This window comes from Sinohyriopsis cumingii, chromosome 7 (assembly GCF_028554795.1).
Source record: "Sinohyriopsis cumingii isolate HCF-2022 chromosome 7, ASM2855479v2, whole genome shotgun sequence".
Taxonomy (NCBI): Eukaryota; Metazoa; Mollusca; class Bivalvia; order Unionida; family Unionidae; genus Sinohyriopsis; species Sinohyriopsis cumingii.
In genome coordinates, this window is record NC_142967.1 from 105050420 (window position 1) to 105074963 (window position 24544).

Below are 24544 nucleotides of genomic sequence, written 5' to 3' on the forward strand. Positions count from 1 at the left end.
TCTGACAATTCTGGGCTTTTGATTTATTCAATATATTCTTTTATCAAGCTGTAAAATACTGATAATGAATCCTGATTCACAACGGCTAATTTAATATTTCACAGCTCAATAAAACAGTGTATTGAACTAAAAATAAGTTCATAATTAAAAACAACTGCAATATACTTTACTTGAAATTTGTCAAATAATTTAGGTTGGATGAAATGGCGGATTGGTCTGTTTAAATAATGAAAAGAAGAATACTCTAGATGCTGCATTATATGCCCATCCATTGTTTAATAGTCCTCTGTGTAGATACCTGATTTTCTTTCTAAAACCATTTCCCTTTGCTCAGTTGATATGACCATGACCATGCCCATTTGACCCCAAAATCATTAGGCTTCTTTCTTTCTTGAAGTGCAAGCCAAACATACATGTTGGGCAGATCTGTAATACAGAACTACTGTTACTGTACACAAACAATTTATATTCTTTAAATTTGTTACCTTGACCTTTGCAATTTGTTACAAAGACAACAGCCTTCTTCCTTACCCCAAGAGCAAGCAATCCACAAAGCTTAGTTGAGGTATCCTTCAGAACTAGTCTTATTGAGATGAAACCATTCTTTATTATTTCAGTGACAGTGACCTTGATGTGTGACCTCTTGAGTCCAAAATCAATAAGGTTCTTCCTCACACCAACTGTAATGCATTTACAAACTTTCGCAACCATATATGATGGTGAACTCCACTTATTGTGCGGAAATCATATTTCTACTATCAGTCACAATATCCTTTACCTTTTGACCTTTTGACTAATGATGGATGAACATCATAAAATAATACAATCTGCCTGAAGGTGGGCATTTAAAATCTGGTATCTCATCAGCCTTCCTGAGAAGTGTGGAAGCAAAAACGTTATAAGAGTGTGCAATCTACAAAGTTCAGACTTGTGTCTTAAAATAATTATAGTTTCATACTTGAAAAATGACATAATCTGATTTGCTAAATTGACATTATATACTACATTAACTTTGTTTTGCAGTGTACTATTATAATTTCCTTGGATACTTACATTGTCGTAATGAAGTTTTTAACATGTGCTGAAATAACTCAAGTAACTCATGAAAACATTAACATGCTTGAATACTTGGTTAATCTGAAATAAACAGTAGCACAGAATTTTCTATTCCAGATCTATCATTTAACTTTAGTGTTCACTCATAATCTACCAGCATTTATTTTAATAAAAGCCCATGTTAAAAAATACTTTTCTTTTTGAATGAACAGACTATTTAGTAACTGTGGATTACTAGCACTGCAAGAAACAAATCTGCAAAAATACAGTAATGATTTCCAATCTCATGCCTCATAGCTAGATGCAGTATATACAGAAGATTGTTTTATTCCAGGACCCATACATTGCCCATCTAGATTTTCATAATATTCCAACAGAGAGGTTCAGAACATCACCAGTTCAATGTATATTTAATAAATGCATTAAAACATTGCTTCCAAAATCCAGGAACTTAGTATCACCATCTTCTTAGTCCTTCGATACAGCAAAAGCAAGTCTTCTGAAAAAACAAGATGAAACAAAAACACTACTTCACTGCAGGCACCAAAGACCTATAGACATTCTAAATAAGTGAGACTTTGATAGTGTCAGCAACCAAACAAAAAGTATAATGAAAGCTAGTACAAGGGCAAGTGCATATCTGGTCATATCAGATGCAGATGATGGAAATATTTACCATTCAAATACACACTATAAAAGAACAGAAGCCCAGTCAAGGAGAGCACTAGCATGGAGGAAACCAATATCATAACCAGAAGGCTCAACAAGAGATGGTGTCATAAGAAGACCCTCTAAATGCAACATCATGCAATGTGCAGAAAATACATGGCCACCATTTATCTATTTGCCATATTCTATAAAACATGTCCACTATATGCAACTCCACTCAGGGTGTCATCAAGTCTCTTTTTCTTGAATATTTGGCAAAAATACACTGCAATTATTTTTCAGCTTTCTAATTATATTTTTCATGTCAAATGCATTTTCAAATAAATCAATAAATGTAGGAATAATACAAATTTCTTGTTTATTGCCTTACTGTCTTTTTAATTTGGTGATTTAACCCTTACTTGTGGACATTCTACTAATATTATCCATAGTCTTATATTCCCTGGCGACGTGCTTTTCAATTTGAATACACAATACCAGCCATCTGATACTTTTATGTGGATATTTGCAAGCAGCTTTTCTTGAACATTATCTATATATACATTTTTAGAATACTGAAGATTATCTTCTTTGTACATAATCAAGTTTTGCAGTGGTTTATAAATAAGATGACAATAAATTGACCTTTGGAGCAGGTGGCATGACATGTGTATTTTTTAAAAGCCTGCATAGACATTTTATTGGCTGTTGCAATATCATTTGTTATTTTAAAATATGTAGTGAATAAACAAGCTAAATTATTCTTAAGAAAAGCAGTAAAGATTGTATATGCATAACTTTATTGAGTCATAATGAATTGATCATAGCCACTTAAAACAAACCTTTAATTCTAATTAGCCATTAAAAGTAGACCTGCAATTACAACTTCAGTGGTTATAGTAGCCACTAGAAATTGGCTTGCAATTCAAGCCTTAGCCATGAAAAGCAGACATGTAATTATAATCATAGCCATTAAAGCTGAATACACAATTCTGATCTTAGCCTTTACATCTGTACTTGTGATTTTGATATACAGCCAGTAAATGTGCACTTGTAATTATAATCGCAGACATGAAGAATGGATTTTTTATATATAATCAAAGTCATTAAAAATTAAATACAACTGTCACATACAATTTTTTGACAACTGTTTTATTTTTACATTAGTAAAATTTTCCATCCTCTGCCTTTCTTCATAAAATGATAAAGTTTTTAAACTGTCTATCTCTTTCCCTTTTGAACATAGATCTAATAGTTAAATCTTTATAAATCATTTCAAATTGCAAACAACATATTCTTCACACAGACAAGATGAAAACTGTTATTTATTACATGAAATCATTAACGTATTAGGTACAAATAATTGTATTTTAGACCTGCATATGTTTGAATTCCACCCAAATACATTATTAGCCTAAACAATAACAAAATTTCATTAATTTATCATATAAATCATTATCTTCTTCAGGTGTGCACAAAAAAGTCATGTCATAGAAAAGTATGCATTCAGAATCTTCAACAAAATTTTGGTGCTATTAAACAGTTAAAATATGTAAATAGCTGTAAAACTAACATAAAATCATAATTTTAAGTTTAGAAATCAGATATAATTCCAATATGCCTAGGCAGCCAACAGCTCAATTATTAAAGCTAATTTTTAGAAACAATATTTTTGCTTTGATATTAATAGTTCTTATAAATTTATTTCCAGTCTTTAAGCATTTTTTTAGAAACAATTTGTCCAGCCCTAAATAGGTACTGAAAATTGTATGCTGGTAAAGCTGGAGAAGACTGCAAAGGAAATGTGTCATGAAAATGCTGTAGCTGGATATTGAAAAAGAGATAATAATAATAATAATAATACAATTTCACGTAAACAGTCATTGCAAGGAGTTGTCACATAGGTAAATACTGCTGCAAAGTTTTGCATATGTGTCATATACTGACTCAAATAATGACATAACTGTATTGGGAATGTTAAATATTTTTATTTAAATCAAATTCCAAATTAGTTCTAAGTTACAGACCCTTGAATCATTCCATACATGTATATTTGTTATTGGCCCCCCACATTCCCACCCCCACCCCAACCCTCATCAGTTTTAATCAGTAACACCTCAAAGGACACTACTGAATGTCCAGCTGAGTTGTATTGCTTTGTGAGTTTCACACTGATTTTATCATGGTTATTTATTTGTTTTCTTAAGTTAACAGTTTCATGAACATATTCAATGACATATATTTTCTAAATCAGGAGATATTCAGGCTTTGGCCCAATATCCACAATCCTGTTTGAGAGTAAAGGTAACTCATGGAGCTGAAGTTTGGAATGAATCATTCCCTGGTGGATGTTTGCAAATTAGCAATGTTGGTCTTTGCAATGTATGTGCCTGTATTTGTGGTACTGTCCAAAAATAAGCTGGCATGTTCCCAGAATCAGTTTTAGGTCTATGGTATGCAACCATAGGAACATCTTCAAATATGCCCATCAAATGCTCAAAAAGATTTAATATAGTGCCAGTGCTTCTGAATGATCCATTGTAAGTATGGGGCACTGAGGGGGTAAATGAAAGAACAACTTAACTTTGATTGGATGTGGTGGATTGACACCACATCCAATAAAATTCACAGACCCAAAGCACAGAAATATCTGATTGATATGCCAAGGTGTAGATGGGATACTGCATCAAAGCCTTGGCTAGCAAAGATGTAAGACATTCCTACTGAGGGTTCTAATCTTGTTCATTTTAACCCTCATTCATATCATTCCTTCCGTATCCTATTATTCTAAGACATATTTTTGGAGCTAAGTCTTCCCTCAAGGTCAGTTGTCTTGGAGCTGATAATAATAAAAATCCACAGATCATAAGCAACATATTTTATGATGGGCTTGGGTCTCGTAGCATAGTGGGACCAGATACTAGTGTGAGCCATTTGGTTAAACGTAATTTTAATGCTCCGCTCACAGATGATATATCCAGAAGATATCTAGACCCATTTGATGACCCCAGTGTAAATTTAATTGTAGGATATATATCTAGTAACAAAACCTATTAAAACCTTCTATGAGTCAACAGTGGATAGAAAAAAAAACTAATAAAGAATTAAAAAGATGATCTTCTGTAGCTGCACAACTACTTGCACTTTCCATCCTGTCATAACCTCCAACTTTCAATTAAATCAAAAACAATGTTGTTTTTGTAATGTGCTGACACAATTGCCTATACCATTCTTGTACATCTTTTTGTGTTACCATTGTTAAGGGTTGAATATAAGGATAGAGAAAGAGATTCTAAATGTTAAAGTATCCCAAGTAAGTATCAAAATCATATTTGTAGTTACAGTGTTTCAAATACAGTGTTGGCATGGAAGAAGACTGTGGATATGTGAACTGGCACATATGAATGATTCTTCCAAGACAACCATTTTTAGTATTCAACTGTAATCACTAAACTACATTTATCCTTCAAAGCCTATCCTTGGATATGGACTGATGAAAGACACTCTTGAACTGTCCCTATACATCTAATGTTCATCTTATTTAAGTCACACAGAACCAAGTAAATTTATGTTAAGACAGCCAAGTGCTAAGAAATACATTAGCTGCAAGTTAGTAACATATGGAAAGCTTTATTTAAATAAAGGAAATTTAAATAAATTTAGTAAAAGTCAGCAAAATATCACTGAAAGCCAGCAAAATCAATGCCAGTACAGAAAATATTTGGCAATTCAGAAATAACTATCATAGTTAATTTTTCTTTCACAGGTTGATAATCCAAGATCACTTTTCACTTTAATGTTGACAATAAAACCCCCATTTTTCTCTGTTCTTCAAAATTTAATGAACTCAGCCATGTAGTTCATTTTACCTGAGTAAAGATGGTGTGGATATATATGTCTATAACTGTGTTTACCTTTCCCATCTTCTTGCATAGTGCCTGAATGCTCAATGTAAACCTTGCTTGGGGTCCTGCTCGCTTTATTCTGTAAAAAAACATCTGCGATGTCCGATGCTACCTGGTACAATTTTTCATCACTGATGAGGAGAAAGAAGTATTCAACTGAACAATCAACTGACAAATCATTGTAAAATTTGTTGATTTCATATAGAAAACATTTGAAGTAACGTTTGAATTTCCATTCTCCAATTTGCTGGATGCAGAAACTAGCTGACTTCTGTGACTGGTTATTAAGTCTCTTCAAGACTTTCTCAATTTCTTCAGATAATTTTTTTTTTTCCTTTCCTTCATTTTTCCAAAGTGGAACACTCAATCTCCTCTCAGTATTCTTATCATATGAGCTAACTGAAATGAGAAATTAATTCACCATTATTATCTCTCTATGCATTGATTTTATCATACATCTTTAATCAAGTAAAGGACAACAATTCATAGCAGACAGAGAAAACACATTTACGAATATTTATGAATTACTGATTCTTCTATCCTCCCAACCAAATGAATTAACGATGCCCTGTAACCTATAAAGTGTCTTAAAATTCTATGACTTATGCACATTTATTACTTTCAACTCCATGAAAGGCCTCACTTTATATATATATATATATATATATACATATATACAAATGTTGGAATTGGTGCATGGGAAAACACCAAAGTTGTGCTAGATTTTTCACCCAGAGCAATGTCTCTAGGAGACAATAAATATTTACTTTTTGCACTGAGAAGCAAATCTATCCAGAAGAGGTTTAAACCAAAGGATGAAATAACAGAAGAAATAACAATATGACATATAAGCGAGCCAAAATATAAGTATATGGTGAAAAAAATATGAATGCTGGTTAGAACCATTACATTGCTTGTCTATGTCTTACCTCAGTAAGCATATCATTGCAAGAACATCATGTTACAGCTTGTACATTGAGAAAAAAGGAAGAATGTATTTACATTATAAGGTAGTAGAAAGACATAATAATAATAAATAATAATAATAATAAAAATAACTTGATGCAATTCTTTGGGGGGGGGTGTCTCTGTACATGTCAATCATTATCCCTTAAGGAAGACCTTTAATTTAGGTTCAAAATGTTGGGAGACTTTGTCATTTCCACGTGTGGCTTTCCAACATTTGTGTCATTATATAAATATTTATACTTTTGTTTTCATTCCCAAAAAACCATTAAACTGTTTTTTAACTTGCTCAACCTCAAGAAAACTATTAAAAGGTTGCTATATCATATATATATATATATATATATATATATATATATATATATATATATATATATATATATATATATACTTATCATTATATCATATTAAACTTAAATGTATACATGTACACACAAATATTCAACATAGGCAAGGAATAAATACCAAAACCCACTGCAATGCATAGGGATGCTAATATTAGGTCAATTCAGTTGCATACAAGTATTTTTAAATGCTATTTGATAATCCTGAATTTCAAAGACTTCCAGAGTATGAACAGTTCAAGATCATGTCAAATGGTTGCTCTTAAAAGAGGTGGTCAGAATGACAGGTGTAAGTAACTTGCCATATTGTCCATCTTTACAAAACTTTATTTTGGAAAGATTTTAGGGTTAAAAAAATATGTAGAATGCCATAATATCAATCTGGATTACACCATGTTCTTAACAGCATTAGCTCATAGGAATACATAAGTAAATTTGAGCAAATAAGTACAGTATGAGATGTATGTAGAGAATATGACAATAAACCTCACATTGTCCAACTGCAAGTAGAGGTGAACATGACAAGAATGTTGGTTGATTAAAGTTTATATTTACTAAAAAAAATTAATTATCTAATTTGATTTTATACACATTAAATTTACTTAGTCTTGGTTTTGAATAGGTATTTGCATACTATTGACTGTTTTGTTGTTTACTAATAGACATGTATAAGTTCAAGGAGTGAGTTTTTAAACATAAGGGAATCTTATACATAAACACCCACATCTTCCTTTCTTTCTGCATGTCCCAGCTACCAAACAAAAGCTTTGATTCTCGTGGTGGCATCTCATTTTTTTTCTATTTTGTTTTACTTTATTTGGTAATTTTATGTTCAAAATTTCTTTTAAACTCGTTCATCCTAATTTTTTTAATTACAATACTTTATATATAAATTTTATGTTCAAACTTTCTTTTATCACTCCCATCCTAGGACAGGCAATTAAGATAGCTGACAATAATATTACAGACTATTATCATTATATGAAAGTAGAAGTGTCGAGTCACAAATACAATATTTGTAAAATTGTTTTTGTATGTCTCAACAATGTCCATGCAGGTTTAAATATCGCACTACAGCATGAGAAACCCTGCCAGTAGTTGTATTGTCAATTAAAGCAGAAGTCACTTAACTTACCTCCGTTATCTATTTCAGGAGTAATGACAAATTCAGCATCACACATAGTATCTCTCAATAAAACAATTACTTTTTTGTTGGGGTAGGTCCATAGAATCTTCTGCTTTCCATGATTTTCATTCTCTCCTACATGAATTATAAAGAAGTAAGAATAAGAAAACAATTTTTTTTTTTAAATTCAATATACATGTTCACTTTATTTCAATCACATAAAGCAAAATGTATAGGCAATTATTCCGTGAGGTTTAGTTTTTCATGTTTGTAAAATGTTCTCATAGCACTATGCTAAACAAGCTCAATCTGTTTTGTCATTAACTAGCAATTTGTTTTGAAGCTATATCACATACAAGACTATTTAAAGCTGAATAAAAAACAAACAACTATAATGTATGTTTAATTTATATAGTGTGTTTGATTCTTTTCTGTGATTGAGGGAAGGGATTTTTTGTGCCTATGTCCATGAAGTTTTAGCCAACCTGATATCTATCAAAATGTTTACTGATATTACAGTTCAAGGTCTAGCCTTGTCTACAAGCTTAGAAGATTCTAGAAACAAAGTTGTTTACAATTTAGAAGAAATTTCAGGAATTCCATGACATCCCATTGCATCTTAGGTCAAGTAAACATTTGTATGTATTGTCAGTTGGTAACAGGTATTTTCATTCATCTCTTATAATCAGTCTCTAAGAATCTAGCTTACAACTGTGTTCAAATAAATTTGAGTGGAAGTATTTATTCAAATTATTAGAATTAATGAAGTGCTCATTGACTTTTTGGACTAAAACACATTACTTTGAGAATATTGTGAATACATTCAAAGACATTCTGGATAACATCATTGATATATCAGATCAGGACATTCAAGACTATTTGTAAATGAGGATATTCAAAACCAATGGCATATCAGGACATTCAAGACTACTTGTACATGAGGATATTCAAAACTATTGGCATATCAGGACATTCACGACTACTTGTAAATGAGGATATTTAAAACTAGTGGCATATCAAGACATTCTAGACTACTTGTAAATGAGGATATTCAAAACTAGTGGCATATCAGAACATTCAAGACTACTTGTACATTAGGATATTCAAAACCAATGGCATATCAGGACATTCAAGACTACTTGTACATGAGGATATTCAAAACTAATGGCATATCACAACATTCAAGACTACTTGTACATGAGGATATTCAAAACTATTGGCATATCAGGACATTCAAGACTACTTGTACATGAGGATATTCAAAACCAATGGCATATCAGGACATTCAGGACTACTTGTACATGAGGATATTCAAAACTAATGGCATATCAGGACATTCAAGATTATTGGAATTCATTTGGAACATTCTATATACTTGGACACTTTAATTGGACATTTAGGATTATTTGGGATTTAGTTCTCATTAATGTGTCTTTTGTTTTTATGGAAATCAACTGTTTGATGATTGTTACTTAAATTATTTGCTTCACTTCCTGTTGGCTACTATTTTTAAAATCTAGAGTCATCAAGAGATAAATTAATTGTTAGTCACATGTCACAGGAAATGAGATAAGGAATTTAAGTAACACATAATAACTTGCCAACATAAGCTATTTAAATGTTATTTCTGTATACTTTCAGCATGTATATATAGACATTAGCAATGTTTCATATATGACTTTGAATTTGTGTAATTTGGCTCAAAAACATTGCAAAACATGTCTTATGATAACAGGGTAAGAAATGTAAATAAAGTGTGCTAAATCATGTTTGTGGGACCTGAATTGCTATAAGAAAACAATTTTCAGAGTATATCATTTTTCCCTGGATAAAAATATTTCTCTGCCTGATATTCAGCCATCAAAGTTTCAATACAATCCAATAATGTGGAAGTAGATTATCAATGATGAACTTAACTATTTTAAATACCTGTAGTTTGACAGTTTTTCACGAAATGTCCCCAAACAAAGAACAGAGGGAATAAGCAAAATATTACTTTGCATCTACAGTTAAGCCACCTATCAATAAAGTTTTAATACAATTCTCAAAATTGTACAACAGGAGAAGCAATGGCAAATTGAATTCCTGAAATATGACATATTTGACAATTTTTCAAGATGATTCACACAAAAATGGGTCAAGATGAAAATAGGTATTGATACCAGATATATATATATGTCTCAGATAGACAGACGGACACATAGCTAGACTGACAGAAAAAACTGATGCTCATGTGCATCAGAAGCAACAGCAATATTCCAACCCTTTGCTCAGTGCTACAGTGACTCTGATTAGCATTCTGAAATTATGACACAAGGGGTTGAGTTTGAATTCTTTCTGTAAGATCAGCATGGATTGTGTGTTGTTGTGAAACGCACTTCATTATTCTGATAAAAAAGCAAATAATTGTCTTTTGTTATGTCCAAAATCTTAGGAATAAAATAAAATAATCCCCAAAAAATCCAAAATCTTTGAGCTGAGTGGTACAAGATTGACAGCAGATTAATGATTGTATCTTCACTGTAAATGCAATGAATAAAAATCTTTGTACAAAATTCCCATGATAACTTGCACCTGGATAACTTGTGATCTCACTTATAATGCAGTGTTTGGCGTGGCTACTGATTTCTTCCAAAGAAAACATATTTTAAATATCTTTAAAATATGCTGAATGTGAAAAAATTCTCATAAGAATTGGTAATTTAAACCTTGATACATCATTCGTTTTATCATTGAAAATGGTGATTAATGCCTGTATAGACAGAATCCATATAGTGAAATTTGCAAGTTCTAAATAAGATATCATATATTATATAAGTTTTTTTATCATAAATAGTTGTCAATACACTGTAAATAAACAGTCTGGTGAAATAGTGATCAATGAAAACTTCTGGTAAATGCTAACAGGTGACAACAGAAAATGAAATAAATACTAATTAAATGTCTTGCTATGTGAAAGTCATGTTCTAATCTTTTAATTCTGTTTCAGTGTAAACATTATAAACACAACATGTTCTGTTCTATGAAAACATGAAACGAGTCGATCAACCATCACATTGAAACCTGTAAGTACTTCTGTGTAAACGTAATTACATGCCGGCTTTTTCCTCATCAACAACTTGGGGAAGTGTTTGTTGCATTAAAAAATCAATTAAAAGATATCTGTGTTGTTTAATCACTTTAAATATGTCGTATGTATTAAATCAAGCAAGGGATGTGCAAAGAAGGAATTCAAAGGCATGCAAATCTGAGCAAAAGTTCTTGTGGTCATTACTGTTATTGAAATTAATTTTATTTGACCAATTGAAAATGGTTTCACATATTTATGTACTTATCATTCAAGTATATATTACCAATCATGTAGGGACCCCGAGTGGCCGAGTGGTCTAAAGCGCTCTCCGTTACGGATCACTGCCATCTCACCTCTGTCTGCGTGGGTTCAAGTCCAGGATTCAGCCAATGTGGGTATGTGAGAAAGCTTGTCAGTAGCTTCTCGTGGATCGGTGGTTCTTCCTGGGGTTTTCCTGGGTTCTTCCTCCACCATTAATACTGGCCGCCATGCATAGCCTATCGTGTGCTGAAATATGGTGTTAAACCCCACAACAACAACAGCAACCAATCATGTAAAGGTCATACAGATGAGAAATCTGTGGGATTTCGCTCAGTGGCAGAGTAATCAAGGAGTAACACAAAAAATTAACCGATTTTTTCAAAATGTGAAGTGGTATTTGTCAAGCGTGTCACAAACAGCAAGTACAATCGTGCTTAAATTTACATTGTTTTAAATTTGTAGACCCATTAAATTCATGTTGGTAATAATTAACCCTTGTGAATTTTGTTCATTTTACTTCTACCACAATCAAATCTATTTCTTTCTTTCTTTCTATCTATCTATCATTCGACAATGTTTCTCGAAAACAGTGTCGATCTTTTGTATTAATAAAACCTGTCTAATTTGGATCAAACAATAAAACTAGAATGTATCCAATTCAACACACAAATTAGTGATGTAGTATACAATGTGTGAAGTGGTACACATGTTAAGCGAACGGAAATCATGTGGAATATTGTTTTTGATGATGATCTCAATATATTGTAATTTTTCCTGAAATTAATGTTGTTCTATGAGAAAAAAATAAACAAAGTACACCGTTATGATGAGATATTTATTCACAGTTAATATCAGCACGATTATAAATTGAGTATTCAACACTATAACCTGCCAACCCATCCACCCACCCTTTTGTATTTACGTTGATCCCTTTATTGGTTTTGGCTTTTTGTAATAGGTCCCTCGATAACTCTCGTCTCAATTATAGTGCGGTCGATGTTTATAAACCCCGATGTGTGCGAGGTATGGAGGGAGAGGTATAGTCTATAAATTGTGTGCTGTTAATATCTTTATATATACTGCACGCTGCTTTCAAATAAAAACAAAAACAACATTTGGCCAATGTCAGTGGTGTTAGAGTTGTCAGAACTGCTATGCATATCATCTCACCATATGCAAAGTTAAACTCTTACAATTTAATCAGCAGATGAACAGACACTGATAAGGGCTACTGAAGTCTTTAGGGCACATAAAGATTCCACTATTTTTCATAGAGACAAATCAATTTTCCAATCACTGCTTGCATTGCAACATACCATTGATCAAGTAATACAAAATAGCGTATAATGCAATAATTATTAATTGCCATGTGTTATAACATGATTAATTGCTAATTAGTATTATAACATGAGATGCACTTATTAACTGCTATGTGTTCTAACATGAGATGCAAGTATTAGTATTGTATTTTACAGCCATCTCTCCCTCTCTCTCACATATAAATGTAAAAGAAGAATTTACTTTCATGAACAAGTATGTCACATAAAAATCATTTAAATAAATGGAGAGGTGATACATTTCACTTGTCAGATTAGAAGTGGTTTTTAAAAATTCAAAATGTCAGGCATGTATAAACGTAAATGTGTTACCTGAATTTGTCTGTAATTGATTCACAACACTAAATTTTAGGATAAATACATTCCTCACAGCTTCCTCAACAAATCGCACATATTAGGGTCCAAAAACATAGATCACACTATAAGCAAGGGTGCGAGTTACGAAAATATAACAAATGGTATCCCTGCTGTAGATCATGATAGGGTGGGAGTGAGGGGACAACTGGGCTGATTAATGGCTAAATACAAATTTTACAATCACGATGGGAGTAATTGTCAATATAGAGGTTTTATTATGCATACATTCATTTTTCAGTATCAACTACCTTTATTTTCATGATGCCCAATCTCTCAAAGATCTTTAACATGATTTCACCTGGTTTCAACAGCCTTCACATGACTGTATGCACAAATATTGTGCATTATGTTACTGCATTCTGTTGCTGTTGATAAGTCTTTTTATTTCACCAAGTATTCATTTTGCTTGGATGCCTTGTTAACTTTGATCACATTTGTGACTAAGTAGGCTAATCTAAGGTAGTTTCATTATATTAAGTGAACATTAAGTGAACAATAATACTAATAACAGCAATTGATTGATCAATTAAAATAAGTTGACATAACCCATGACCCACATTAGCTCTTATACATGTAGTATTTACATGCAACTTAAGTTTTCTTCTATTCCAAAGACTTTATTTGATACAGAAGACATAATTAATGTCATAATAAAAAGCAGGTCTCTTTTAATTTAGTGTAACAATGCAACAAATACTTCTGTCAGTCTAATATCAAAACATGTTTGGCACTTAATTATATTCTTACAGAAACACTTGCAGACAAAACTGTTAAGGTAGATTAACATATTTCATGTATGAGTACATGATGGCACATATATGTATAATGATTACGCTTAAACTGAACTTAAAGATAGAACTAAAAGACGAATTTCACTCAATAAAACTTATTTAATTGGTATTTATTTATTAAAGTGCTGCCTCGAGTAGGTGGTAATGACATTTTCATTGATCAAAATTACATTGAATATTGTTATTTACTAAAAACACTTTTTGGAAAGAAAATTTAACAAAATATATATGAATTCAAAATGCTGATTCAGATTTCGTGGTCATATCTACTGCTTATGAAGATAAACATGTGATATATCAAGATTTCAGTTACCAAATATTACTATGATTTTCTTCTCATTCAACAAATAGGGGTAAATTTGGGGATATTTTCTAGTTTTGAAAATGGCATCCATGCCTGATCTAGCAATATACATGGCTTCATGATTTATCAGGGTGTGAGTTATCAATTTAGTGGTGTATATCTTCCTTTGTTATAAGGCATTTTACACTTTCAATAGGGTCTCAATAACAGGACTTGAGAGACCAACTATCGAAACTTGTGCCAACAGTTTAAAAAAGATGGATTTAAATGATTTTCAACATTTAATGTTTATGGACACCTGTTTCATTAATTTATCATTTAGTTTTAATTTATCATTTATTTTTAATGAATATTTTCAAACTGGAAATGCTAACTGCAAACGAAATAAATATAAATTTGTATCAATTTTTGCTGATTGATTATTTTAACTCATAAATAATAATGTAATAAATAAATATGGTATAAAACTTTTAAAATCTTTAACAACAACTGTTTACAATATTTTAGTTTTCAATTTATAGCCTGCATATATCATAATGGCTTTCATTTTTAAATACAATTCTCTGTAATAAATTAAATTACCATTCTGTCTCATATTGTTAATTGTACCATAACTTTTCTTAGTGTGTCTGAAAATTATTTCATGTCTACACCTCCAAAACAACTTTAAAATCTGGTATCTCATCAGCATTCCTGAGAAGTGTGGAAGCAAAAACTTTATAAGAGTGTGCAATCTACAAAGTTCAGACTTGTCTCTTAAAATAATTATAGCTTTCTTATTTTAAGAGACACCTTTGAACTTTGTATCAGTCTAGACATTCTATATCAGTCTGGACATTCTATATCACTCTTTACATTCTGGATCACTCTAGACATTCTATATCAGTCTAGACATTCTACATCAGGCTGGGCATTCTATATCAGGCTGGAAATTCTATATCAGTCTAGACATTCTATATCAGTCTGACATTCTATATCAGTCTGACATTCTGTATCACTCTAGACATTCTGTATCACTCTAGACATTCTATATCAGTCTGGACATTCAATATCAGTCTGGACATTCTGTATCACTCTAGACATTCTATATCAGTCTGGATATTCTATATCAGTCTGACATTCTATATCAGTCTAGACATTCAATATCAGCCTAGACATTCAATATCAGTCTGCACATTCTGTATCACTCTAGACATTCTGTATCAGTCTGGACATTCTATATCAGTCTGGACATTCTATATCAGTCTAGACATTCAATATCAGTCTAGATATTCAATATCAGTCTGGACATTCTGTATCACTCTAGACATTCTGCATCACTCTAGACATTCTATATCAGTCTGGACATTCTATATCAGTCTAGACATTCAATATCAGTCTGACATTCTATATCAGTCTAGACATTCAATATCAGTCTAGACATTCAATATCAGTCTGGACATTCTGTATCACTCTAGACATTCTGTATCACTCTAGACATTCTATATCAGTCTGGACATTCTATATCAGTCTGACATTTAATATCAGTCTAGACATTTTATATCAGTCTGGACATTCTATATCAGTCTGGACATTCTATATCACTCTAGACATTCTGTATCACTCTAGACATTCTATATCAGTCTAGACATTCTGTATCAGTCTGGACATTCTCTATCATTCTGGACATTCTGTATCACTCTAGACATTCTGTATTAGTCTGGACATTCTGTATTAGTCTAGACATTCTGTATTAGTCTAGACATTCTACATCAGTCTGGACATTCTGTATTAGTCTGGACATTCTGTATTAGTCTAGACATTCTACATCAGTCTAGACATTCTATATCAGTCTGGACATTCTATCATGGACATTCTATATCAGTATGGACATTCTATATCAGTCTAAACATTCTATATCAGTCTGGACATTCCGTAACACTCTAGACATTCTATATCAGTCTGGTCAGTCTGTATCTGCCTAGATATATCACTCTAGACATTCTATATCAGTCTGGACATTGTTTTCCATAATAATGAAACAAATATGTAACAAGTCTATAAGGTGACTACTTCTGATAAATCTTGGCAACATAAAAGAAAAGAAACAAAATTTGTTGCTGTATTAAAAAATAATGTTATAAAAGAAGCTAAAAAAACACAAATTTCAGGTGTACCATTTGCTGATTGCCAACTAGTCCCTGGAGTATCCTCCTGTTCAATGGATGAATTTTGTTGCACCGAAGGTGGGGAATGTCTTACCGATTCCATTGATTTTGCTGTACTCACAGGATGGTTACATCTTTTGTTGACTTCTGAAATACAGGAGTCCTTCACTAAATTAGTGAACATCATCAGGCCTATGCAAATAATTTTTAACAAGGAATAAATAAGGGTCATATTAGAGGAGGGTGATCATTTTAGTCAAGATTTGTAATATCACAGTTTGTTTTTAGCAGAATAATGTATCAGTGTATCCAAGAAACAGAGTTTCTAAAATCAAGCTCATCTCATCAACAAAATGGGTTGTGTTTAAGAAACAATTACAAGATTTTCTTTACTGTTCTTACATAGAAACTTAATGCAGTACTTTAAGTAAGCATTATTATGAATGATCGAGTCATACAAATTTAATCAAGGTTAGAATAGCAGATTATCATTTTGTTCTAGACTAGTCTTTCTGTGGATAATCTTTCTCCAATAGTTACATGCCTAAAAAGAGAACATTTTCATTCTTAGCACCATGATAGCTTCTGTGACCTACACAAATGCAGAACACAAGACAAATTGGATAAGCAATTATTGTTATTTGGGTACAACTCTGCATTATACGTGGATTTGTACTTATGACATTTTAGAGCACTTATTTAGCCACCATGAAAATTATCAAGGAAACTTAAATCTGCTTACCTCCCTTGTGACCTGATTGAAGGTGCTGTAGCTGTTCCTGGAAAGCCTGTAAGACAAAATCATCATCTGTGAATTGTACTATACAAAAGTCCAAGAGGAATTTTATGGCAATTCACTAAGAAGTGATTTTCTTTGCTGAGCATGTGAATACTCTGAGAGACATCAACATAATAAGTTTGATCAAGATCTATTGCTATATAATTGTGTAATCATGTTCAGAACCTAATATTGGTACAAAATGTAAATCAACATCCTTGTCACAGAGGTACTTTCTCTGATCATAAATATTAGTACAAAAATGTAAATTTTCACCTTTGTCACAGAAATACTCTCTGTAATCATCAAGATTTTGCCCAGTCTTGCTGTACTTAAAGCCAAGCTGGTTACATCTTCAGAGCAGGTCAAAACAGTTGATTATCAGTGTCTTTATATTTAATTTACTTAGTTCATTTGTAAGGTTGACAAGTCATAATATCATCTCTGAGTAAACAAGAAAATATTCAAGTGTCACATATGTTTCAGATTTTTTTTCTAATCTTAATTTAAAAACAAACATTTAGTTGAAAAGATCCAAAACATTAGATTATTAACTTAAAAGTTTTTACAACTGGATTATCTTCGTATAATTTAAAACTTGTATGATAAGCATGTGCTTTAAAGCTTATAACTAAGTATCACCAAAATTCATCTACATCATCTTGCTCAGCTTACCTGTACATTCAGTAACATATAAATGTTGCATTATGATTACCAGTATGCACAGTGTTTACAGTTTTGTTCTACTTTTGGTTGGTGTGCTACACTTTTCTGATGCACAGCTTACATGTATTTTTGAAACCCCAAACATCATGGTGAGGGACTTAATCCCTCCACTTTCGCTCAGTGATAATGGAGCAATAAAATCCTTACATATCACTACCATGCCTCAGCCAGCATGTTTATTAGAATTTCCAATGTGGTGGTGCTTACTGACATTTGAACAACTAATCAACGAAGACCACCGAAGTAAAGATCAATATGTCATGAGTGATTAACAAAAATATACCATTTCAGCAATCAGTGATCTTTACTTTGATCATATATGTGGATGATAGAAATTAATTTTAGCAGTCTTGTATATTTCATTCATTTAGAAAGCTTACATACTGACTTGATAAGAGACCCACTGTGTTGAGCCATCTTGAACAGTGTGTGTGCGATTTGGATTTTTAATGTAGCTTTAACAATATTTCAGTCATATTGCTATGATGTCTGCAGTGACAGTGGCAGTTTAAAGTGATGTCTAGCAGTGGGGAATCATGCCGCAGACATGTAGCATGATGTCCCACCCAGTCACAATATCCTGATACCAGGCCATCCAGTCCTAAAATTAACCTCTTAATGCTGAGCACCAATAGTGTATTAGGAACTACTTTGTAAACAAATCATGTACATTCGCATAGTAGATGCAATATGTTTTGGTTGATTAAATTTGTTTCTGAATGAACTAAAGCAGATGTTTTGTGGACTGCAACATACCAACTATTTTGCTACATTCCATGTTAACTTTTTGATACATTGTTTCAGATTTTGCAATAGACACCAGATTTCATAAAACTGCTTGGTAACTACAAATAACATGCAAGCTATAAAGGCATAAACTGTCTCCTTTAGCTGGTAATAAGAATGGCAAAAAGATATACTTACAGTTTTACATCCAGAATTTCCTCAAAATGTACTTTCTTAGTTCTGCAAATCATAGTTACATGAGCCATGTCATGAGTTTTCAAGCTTGATAATCAAGTCGATTACACATTTCTAATTTGACTTTAATTTCTACTATATTCCAAGTGCAATTACATCTTCCTTACTGTACTCAACATGAGTCTTTTTGATAATTGCAATTGAAACACTTCATATTTTCCACACATAATGATTTCAAATAGTCAATGACAAAACAAACACACCTGCATATGTAAACACGCTTCTCCCACACCACTTCAATCCGATGTATTTCATGTACAATTTGCACAGATGAATCCAGTCCAAAATTACAAACTTTCATCGAATCGAAACAAAATACCAAAATCTATTCATTCCAGATCAAATGGAATTAATGATTTCAAATAGTCAATGACAGAACAAACACACTTGCATATGTAAACACGCTTCTCCCGTGCTGCTTCAATCTGATGCATTTCATGTACAATTTGCACAGATGAATCCAGTCCAACATCACAAACTTTCATCGAATCGAAACAAAATACCAAAATCTATTCAGTCCAGATCAAATGTAAAAGTTGTTGCAATGCGCATTCATTCACAATATGACTGCAAATTTAAATTTTAACTAGACACGCCATTTTCTTTCGAAAGTTATGTCGAGCGTGCGACTAAGTTCAAATAAAATTACATTATACCAAGGCCAAAGAAGGAATTGTTTAAAAAAAAGTTTTCAATATACTGGTCCACTGGTATGGAACAACATTCCCAGTGACATAAGGCAGGCTCCTAGCATTTCATCTTTTCACAATCAATGTCTTAAATGGATGAAATCTTTAGAAAATTGAACAGTTCTAGTACAAAAAATACCACCTGCTTTTCTGTAATTTTACATCATTTTCGTAGCTGAATTTTTCAATGCAGGATTGTATTTTATGTTTTATATATGTTTATGTTTTCACTGATGCCCATGAATGTGTTCCAGGCTTGATACTTTGAATTTTAAAATTACTTAATTATTTAGTGTCAAGCCAGACTCATCACATCATGTTGTATATACAGTATATATTGTACATAACAGATAAAAGGCCTCAAGGTAGATTAATTCTGTAATTAATTGAGTTACCTTCTCTAAATAAAGTCATTATTATTATTATTATTATCTGGGCGGAGTTATGTGCGCATTAATAATGATGTTATTGTGTAATGACAAATCTGTGTTTGTGTATTTAGTTTGGAATGCGGTATACATTCATTTACGTTGTTTCTTGTAGTGTATTTTGTTTATATAATTAAACCTTAGGTAGAACAAAAAAATGAGCATATAATAAAAAGGTTACTGCATTTGTATGGGAAAATATGAGCTAATTTTGTTGGAAGGATACACTGCACTCCCAAGGTCGTGCAGTATTCCATCCCAAAACTCATTCATATTTTCCCAGACAAATGCAGTAACCTATAATTATTTCATTCATCATAAGTTCATTTCAAATAATCTCTAAAGTCTCCTCTCCTTAGGAAAATGATATGAGTCCAAAGACTTCCTCCCTTAGCCATTTTGACTGCCAAATCTAGAGAAAAATAGGCATGTGGAAGAGATGAAGTATGAAAAGTTTGAAGAGGGCACCATGGATGGTCAGGATGTACATGGTTCCTGACTGGTTTTAACAGACCTGGACTTGTGACCAGTGTTGCTGGTCCATCAAACTGTGTCATAATAAAGGGAGATAAGACCTCCAAAGAGCTTGTCTGCCTCAAGTGGTACAGTCCCCAAATGGCTCTTGCTGTGACCTTAAACATCTCCAAGATATCGCCACTGAAGGCAATCATCAAGTTTTGAGCCTTAACTTCAATGCCTTAATTGGGATAGGAATCCATGCACCTGCCAATACTGATACTTGGGATACATCAGAGTCCAAGGAAACAGGCTCAAGGAGCCAAGCAGGGGTATTAACCACAGCTGCTGGCACAGACCAGTGCCCAAAGCAAATATGCATGGACAGACCATGGCCAAATCACAGATGCATACACAGACCATATACCTGGCAGACTCCTGCCCACAGCACCGTGCCAGAGTAGATTGGAACAAAAATGTGTATTGGTAAAAATAACATCAAGAAACCTGAAGTTTTTTATGAGATTTCATTTTTATTTGAAAGACTAATGACTTTACAGCAAGGAATTGTGGTATCTGCTTAATGAAATGTTTAGAAATTAAATTAGCAGAATGTTACAATGCAAAATTCACATTCACTGTAAATATATAGCTCAAGTAATGTACGACTGTTGCAACAGAAAACAGCCAAATCTTGCCACAGAAAAGCAGGTCTTATACTGGTTTTATACAGGGTCCATACAGCTCATTTAGCTTCATGTCTGACAAAGATGTATAGGCACTGTACAAGACTATGTATGCAGCCTACTTCGCTGTGATAGGTATGAGCTGCCCTCAATGTACTTGTATAACAGCATGAAAAATATAAACTGCATTAGTTATAATCTTTATATATAAAGAAAACATGTCTTGATAAATTTATACATCAAAAAATTATTGAAATGTCATATGCCTCACCTCAGAACCTGTCTTATCACAACAAAAGCAACTTTTATCAAAACACATTCTTTAACAAAGACACCTGCATCTAAGTTATGACCCTTTTGTATTACATGCTTTTCCTACAGGACACAAAATCACCAAATAATTGAATTAATAATTTAATTCATTAATTTACCTCAGTCATCGGTTCAAGATATCTTTCCTTTTCTTCAGCAGAAGTTGTTAGATTTTTTATCCAAGTACTGCCTGTAGGAGAGTCATTCTCTAAAAATACAGAAGAAAACATCTTGCACAGAAGCTTTTAAAACAAATAGTAATATAAACAAGAACCATAATTCAATGATTCAAGCTGACATCAGCATTGAACTTGGATAGCTTTCCTTTAGCAATTTTATGTTTTATTTGGTTGCGTTCTTTTCTTGAGAAATGATTTCTCATCAACAGAAGCAATATTTGATTGTACAGTGTATATGTCTATCATTTATACAAAAGAAAATAAAGACTTCTGCTGTCTGCATTCCTTTTGTTAAATCTGATTTAATCATGCCAACTTATTTAATACAATGTGTCATTCTATGGCCTTACTGGTTTTCAACAAGAAAATTGGTAACTTCCAAGCAGCCTCAAGTTACATAATATTTATGGCAAATTATTTTGAGTTTTATACTACTTGTGCTAAACTGTTTCCATGGTAAAATAAAAATATGAATGCAGAAATTACTAAGTATCAAATGGTACCTCTAAACAACTTGCTGTACATAGTTTGGCAGAAATATCTGAAACAGAGTTATGCTCTTAAAATAAAAATGTTTATGGACAGACAAACACACAATTTATGGACAGTTGTACATACAAAGGATGGTTATTCCTCCCTGATGTTCTGTATTATATACCTGTTGAATCCAATTTGGAGTAACATTTGACCAAAGAGCAATGTCAGTCAAGAAATATCACAAAGTCTTCAAGCCAGAATTCTTCCTACTATATATCTGACCATATTCTGAGTGATATATGAAACGAACTCAATTTGAATTTTTTATTTTAAGTTATAGGAATGGCACACTAATTGATAAAATCCCTGATGAAGAAATCTTTTATGCCAAATTTTGTCAAACTCAATTGAGCAGACCTCGACAATATGTTTTTTAAATCTGCTTTTTTTTAAAATTTATAATAAGAGCAGTCATATTTGATAATGAATCAACATCAGTGATACAAATTTGCAGGACATCATTGACTGGATGACTTCTTTTAGTGATTTTTTTGAAGAGAAAAAAGTTGACGTAAAGGTTCTTCTATTTCAATTAACAATGCTGACTTTGATAGAAATAATCATGTAATCTTTTTGGAGTCCTATTCAATACTGGGTCAATAATTACACAGCGTGGTCCAAAAGCACATACAACAAACACATACCACAGTATATATGAGGCAGGGAGTTACCCAGGGATGGCAAAAATATTTTGATGGGGATGACACTCCAACTGGACTTTGACAATGAGAAGATGAAGGGGGGGGTCTGTTTAATGGTTTAATATTCATTTTTTTTATAATCATATTCAGAATAATTGAAAATAAAATGCTTTGCAAAGAACTTTTTCTGTACAAACTAGTTATTTTCATGAAACTCAACCTTTGAAAGAGCACTGAAACATTATCCAAGAGGTTTTAGCACACATTACATGTACCTGCAAAATTATGGTATATTACATCAATACCTTTTGCCTGTGTTAGTGCTGATCCTCAAAAAATCCATGATGAAGCAACAATTGTCAAAACAAAACATTGATTCTATTATTGTTCTATTACTAAAATATTTATGTTGCAATTTCAATGCAAGTAACAGTGGCAATTTCATTAATCCTCAACCAACCTTTTTGTGCCAATTAGGGAATTTTAAGTTCACTATAAACTTTGGAACTATTTCTCCATAATGAATTGTTATCTGTATAACAATGATGTTCATGCATTGAAAACTTCATTCCTTTGCTTCCCTTGCTATTACTGATTACATGTGTATCAGTAGGATAAACCACTGATTGATGTTAGATACTTGAATTTTTGTTACCTAAATAATGATATTTATAACAATGTGCAATTGGTCACTAAAAAACAGATGGTTAAAAGATGTATATCTAAAACAACAGAAGAACACTATTGTGAAAGGGAAAAGAAAAACCCACTAGAGGTGAAATTAACTTGTAATGATCAAATGATTTTTTGAAATCCTTAAAATGGTTATAAGATCAGAATCAATTAGTTATTTTCAAGCTAATTGAAAGCAAGAGAAACAAAATTTAAAGAACACTGAAGCTGAAATACAGATTTTACATACTTTAAGGAATCAAAATAATAACCCCAATATTAAGAAAGTACTGACCAATAAACAAGCAGATTTATAAGAAATGAGAAAAAAGAGGTGGAAGGCGTAATGTTAAGATTGAAGGCAAGGTGGTACAAGTCTGGTGAAAATAACAATAACATTCTTCTTTAACCTTGAAAAATATTACAACAACAAAAATGAGATAGTTACAGAAGATGGAAGAAGGGTAACAGGTCAAAAAGATATATTGAATCATCAGGAAGATCTTTATGAAAAACTATACAAAAGCAAAAACAACAACAATTGACAAACACATAACTTTTTTGATTATGATAAAAAGAATTTTAGATTCTAAAAGATGCTCATGTGAAAGTAAGTTAACTTTTGAGAAATGTGGTTTAACACTGATAAATATGAAAAATTAAATTAGCCCTGGTTCTGATAGATTAACTGCTGAATTCTACAAATTCAATTGGCAGCTTTTTATTGGTCTCTGAATGCTGATATGACATGATATGCAACATTTTTTTTGACAATTTCAGTTGCAGAGAATCATTACTCACATTCCAAAGGAAGATAAAGACAGAAAATTCTTAAAAAATTGGAGACCAATTTCACTAATTAACATAGATTACAACTTAGATTACATCAGCATCAATTGCTTATATGGTCAAGAAAGTCCTCCCTGTTATCCTGATGCAATATACATTGTATTGAGGAACAAACTGAATCTGGTCTTTTCCTTAACTGATAGACTTAAAAAAGCATTCAGCTCAGTTGAATGGAACTTTCTGGAGAATGCCCTGAAATCTTTTAACATTGGGAAATCTATTTGTAAGTGGATTAGAGTACTCTGTAATAAACCAAAATGTTGTGTCATTAATAATGGACATTTATCCCTATTTTTCA

The 24544-nt window shown here is 32.2% G+C and overlaps 1 protein-coding gene across 2 annotated transcripts in view; it reads right to left on the minus strand.

Moving 5' to 3' along the window:
- The window catches only part of LOC149795867 (uncharacterized), a 108397-nt gene that overhangs the window by 54092 nt on the left and 29761 nt on the right, over nt 1–24544 (minus strand). For both annotated transcript variants that reach the window (XM_089965787.1, XM_089965788.1), the window contains 5 exons: nt 21488–21576; nt 17055–17100; nt 16322–16459; nt 8055–8180; nt 5619–6008 (listed from right to left, as the gene is read on the minus strand). In XM_089965787.1, the coding sequence (XP_089821913.1) occupies nt 5619–6008; nt 8055–8180; nt 16322–16459; nt 17055–17100; nt 21488–21576 (789 nt within the window). The remainder of the gene's footprint in view (nt 1–5618; nt 6009–8054; nt 8181–16321; nt 16460–17054; nt 17101–21487; nt 21577–24544) is intronic.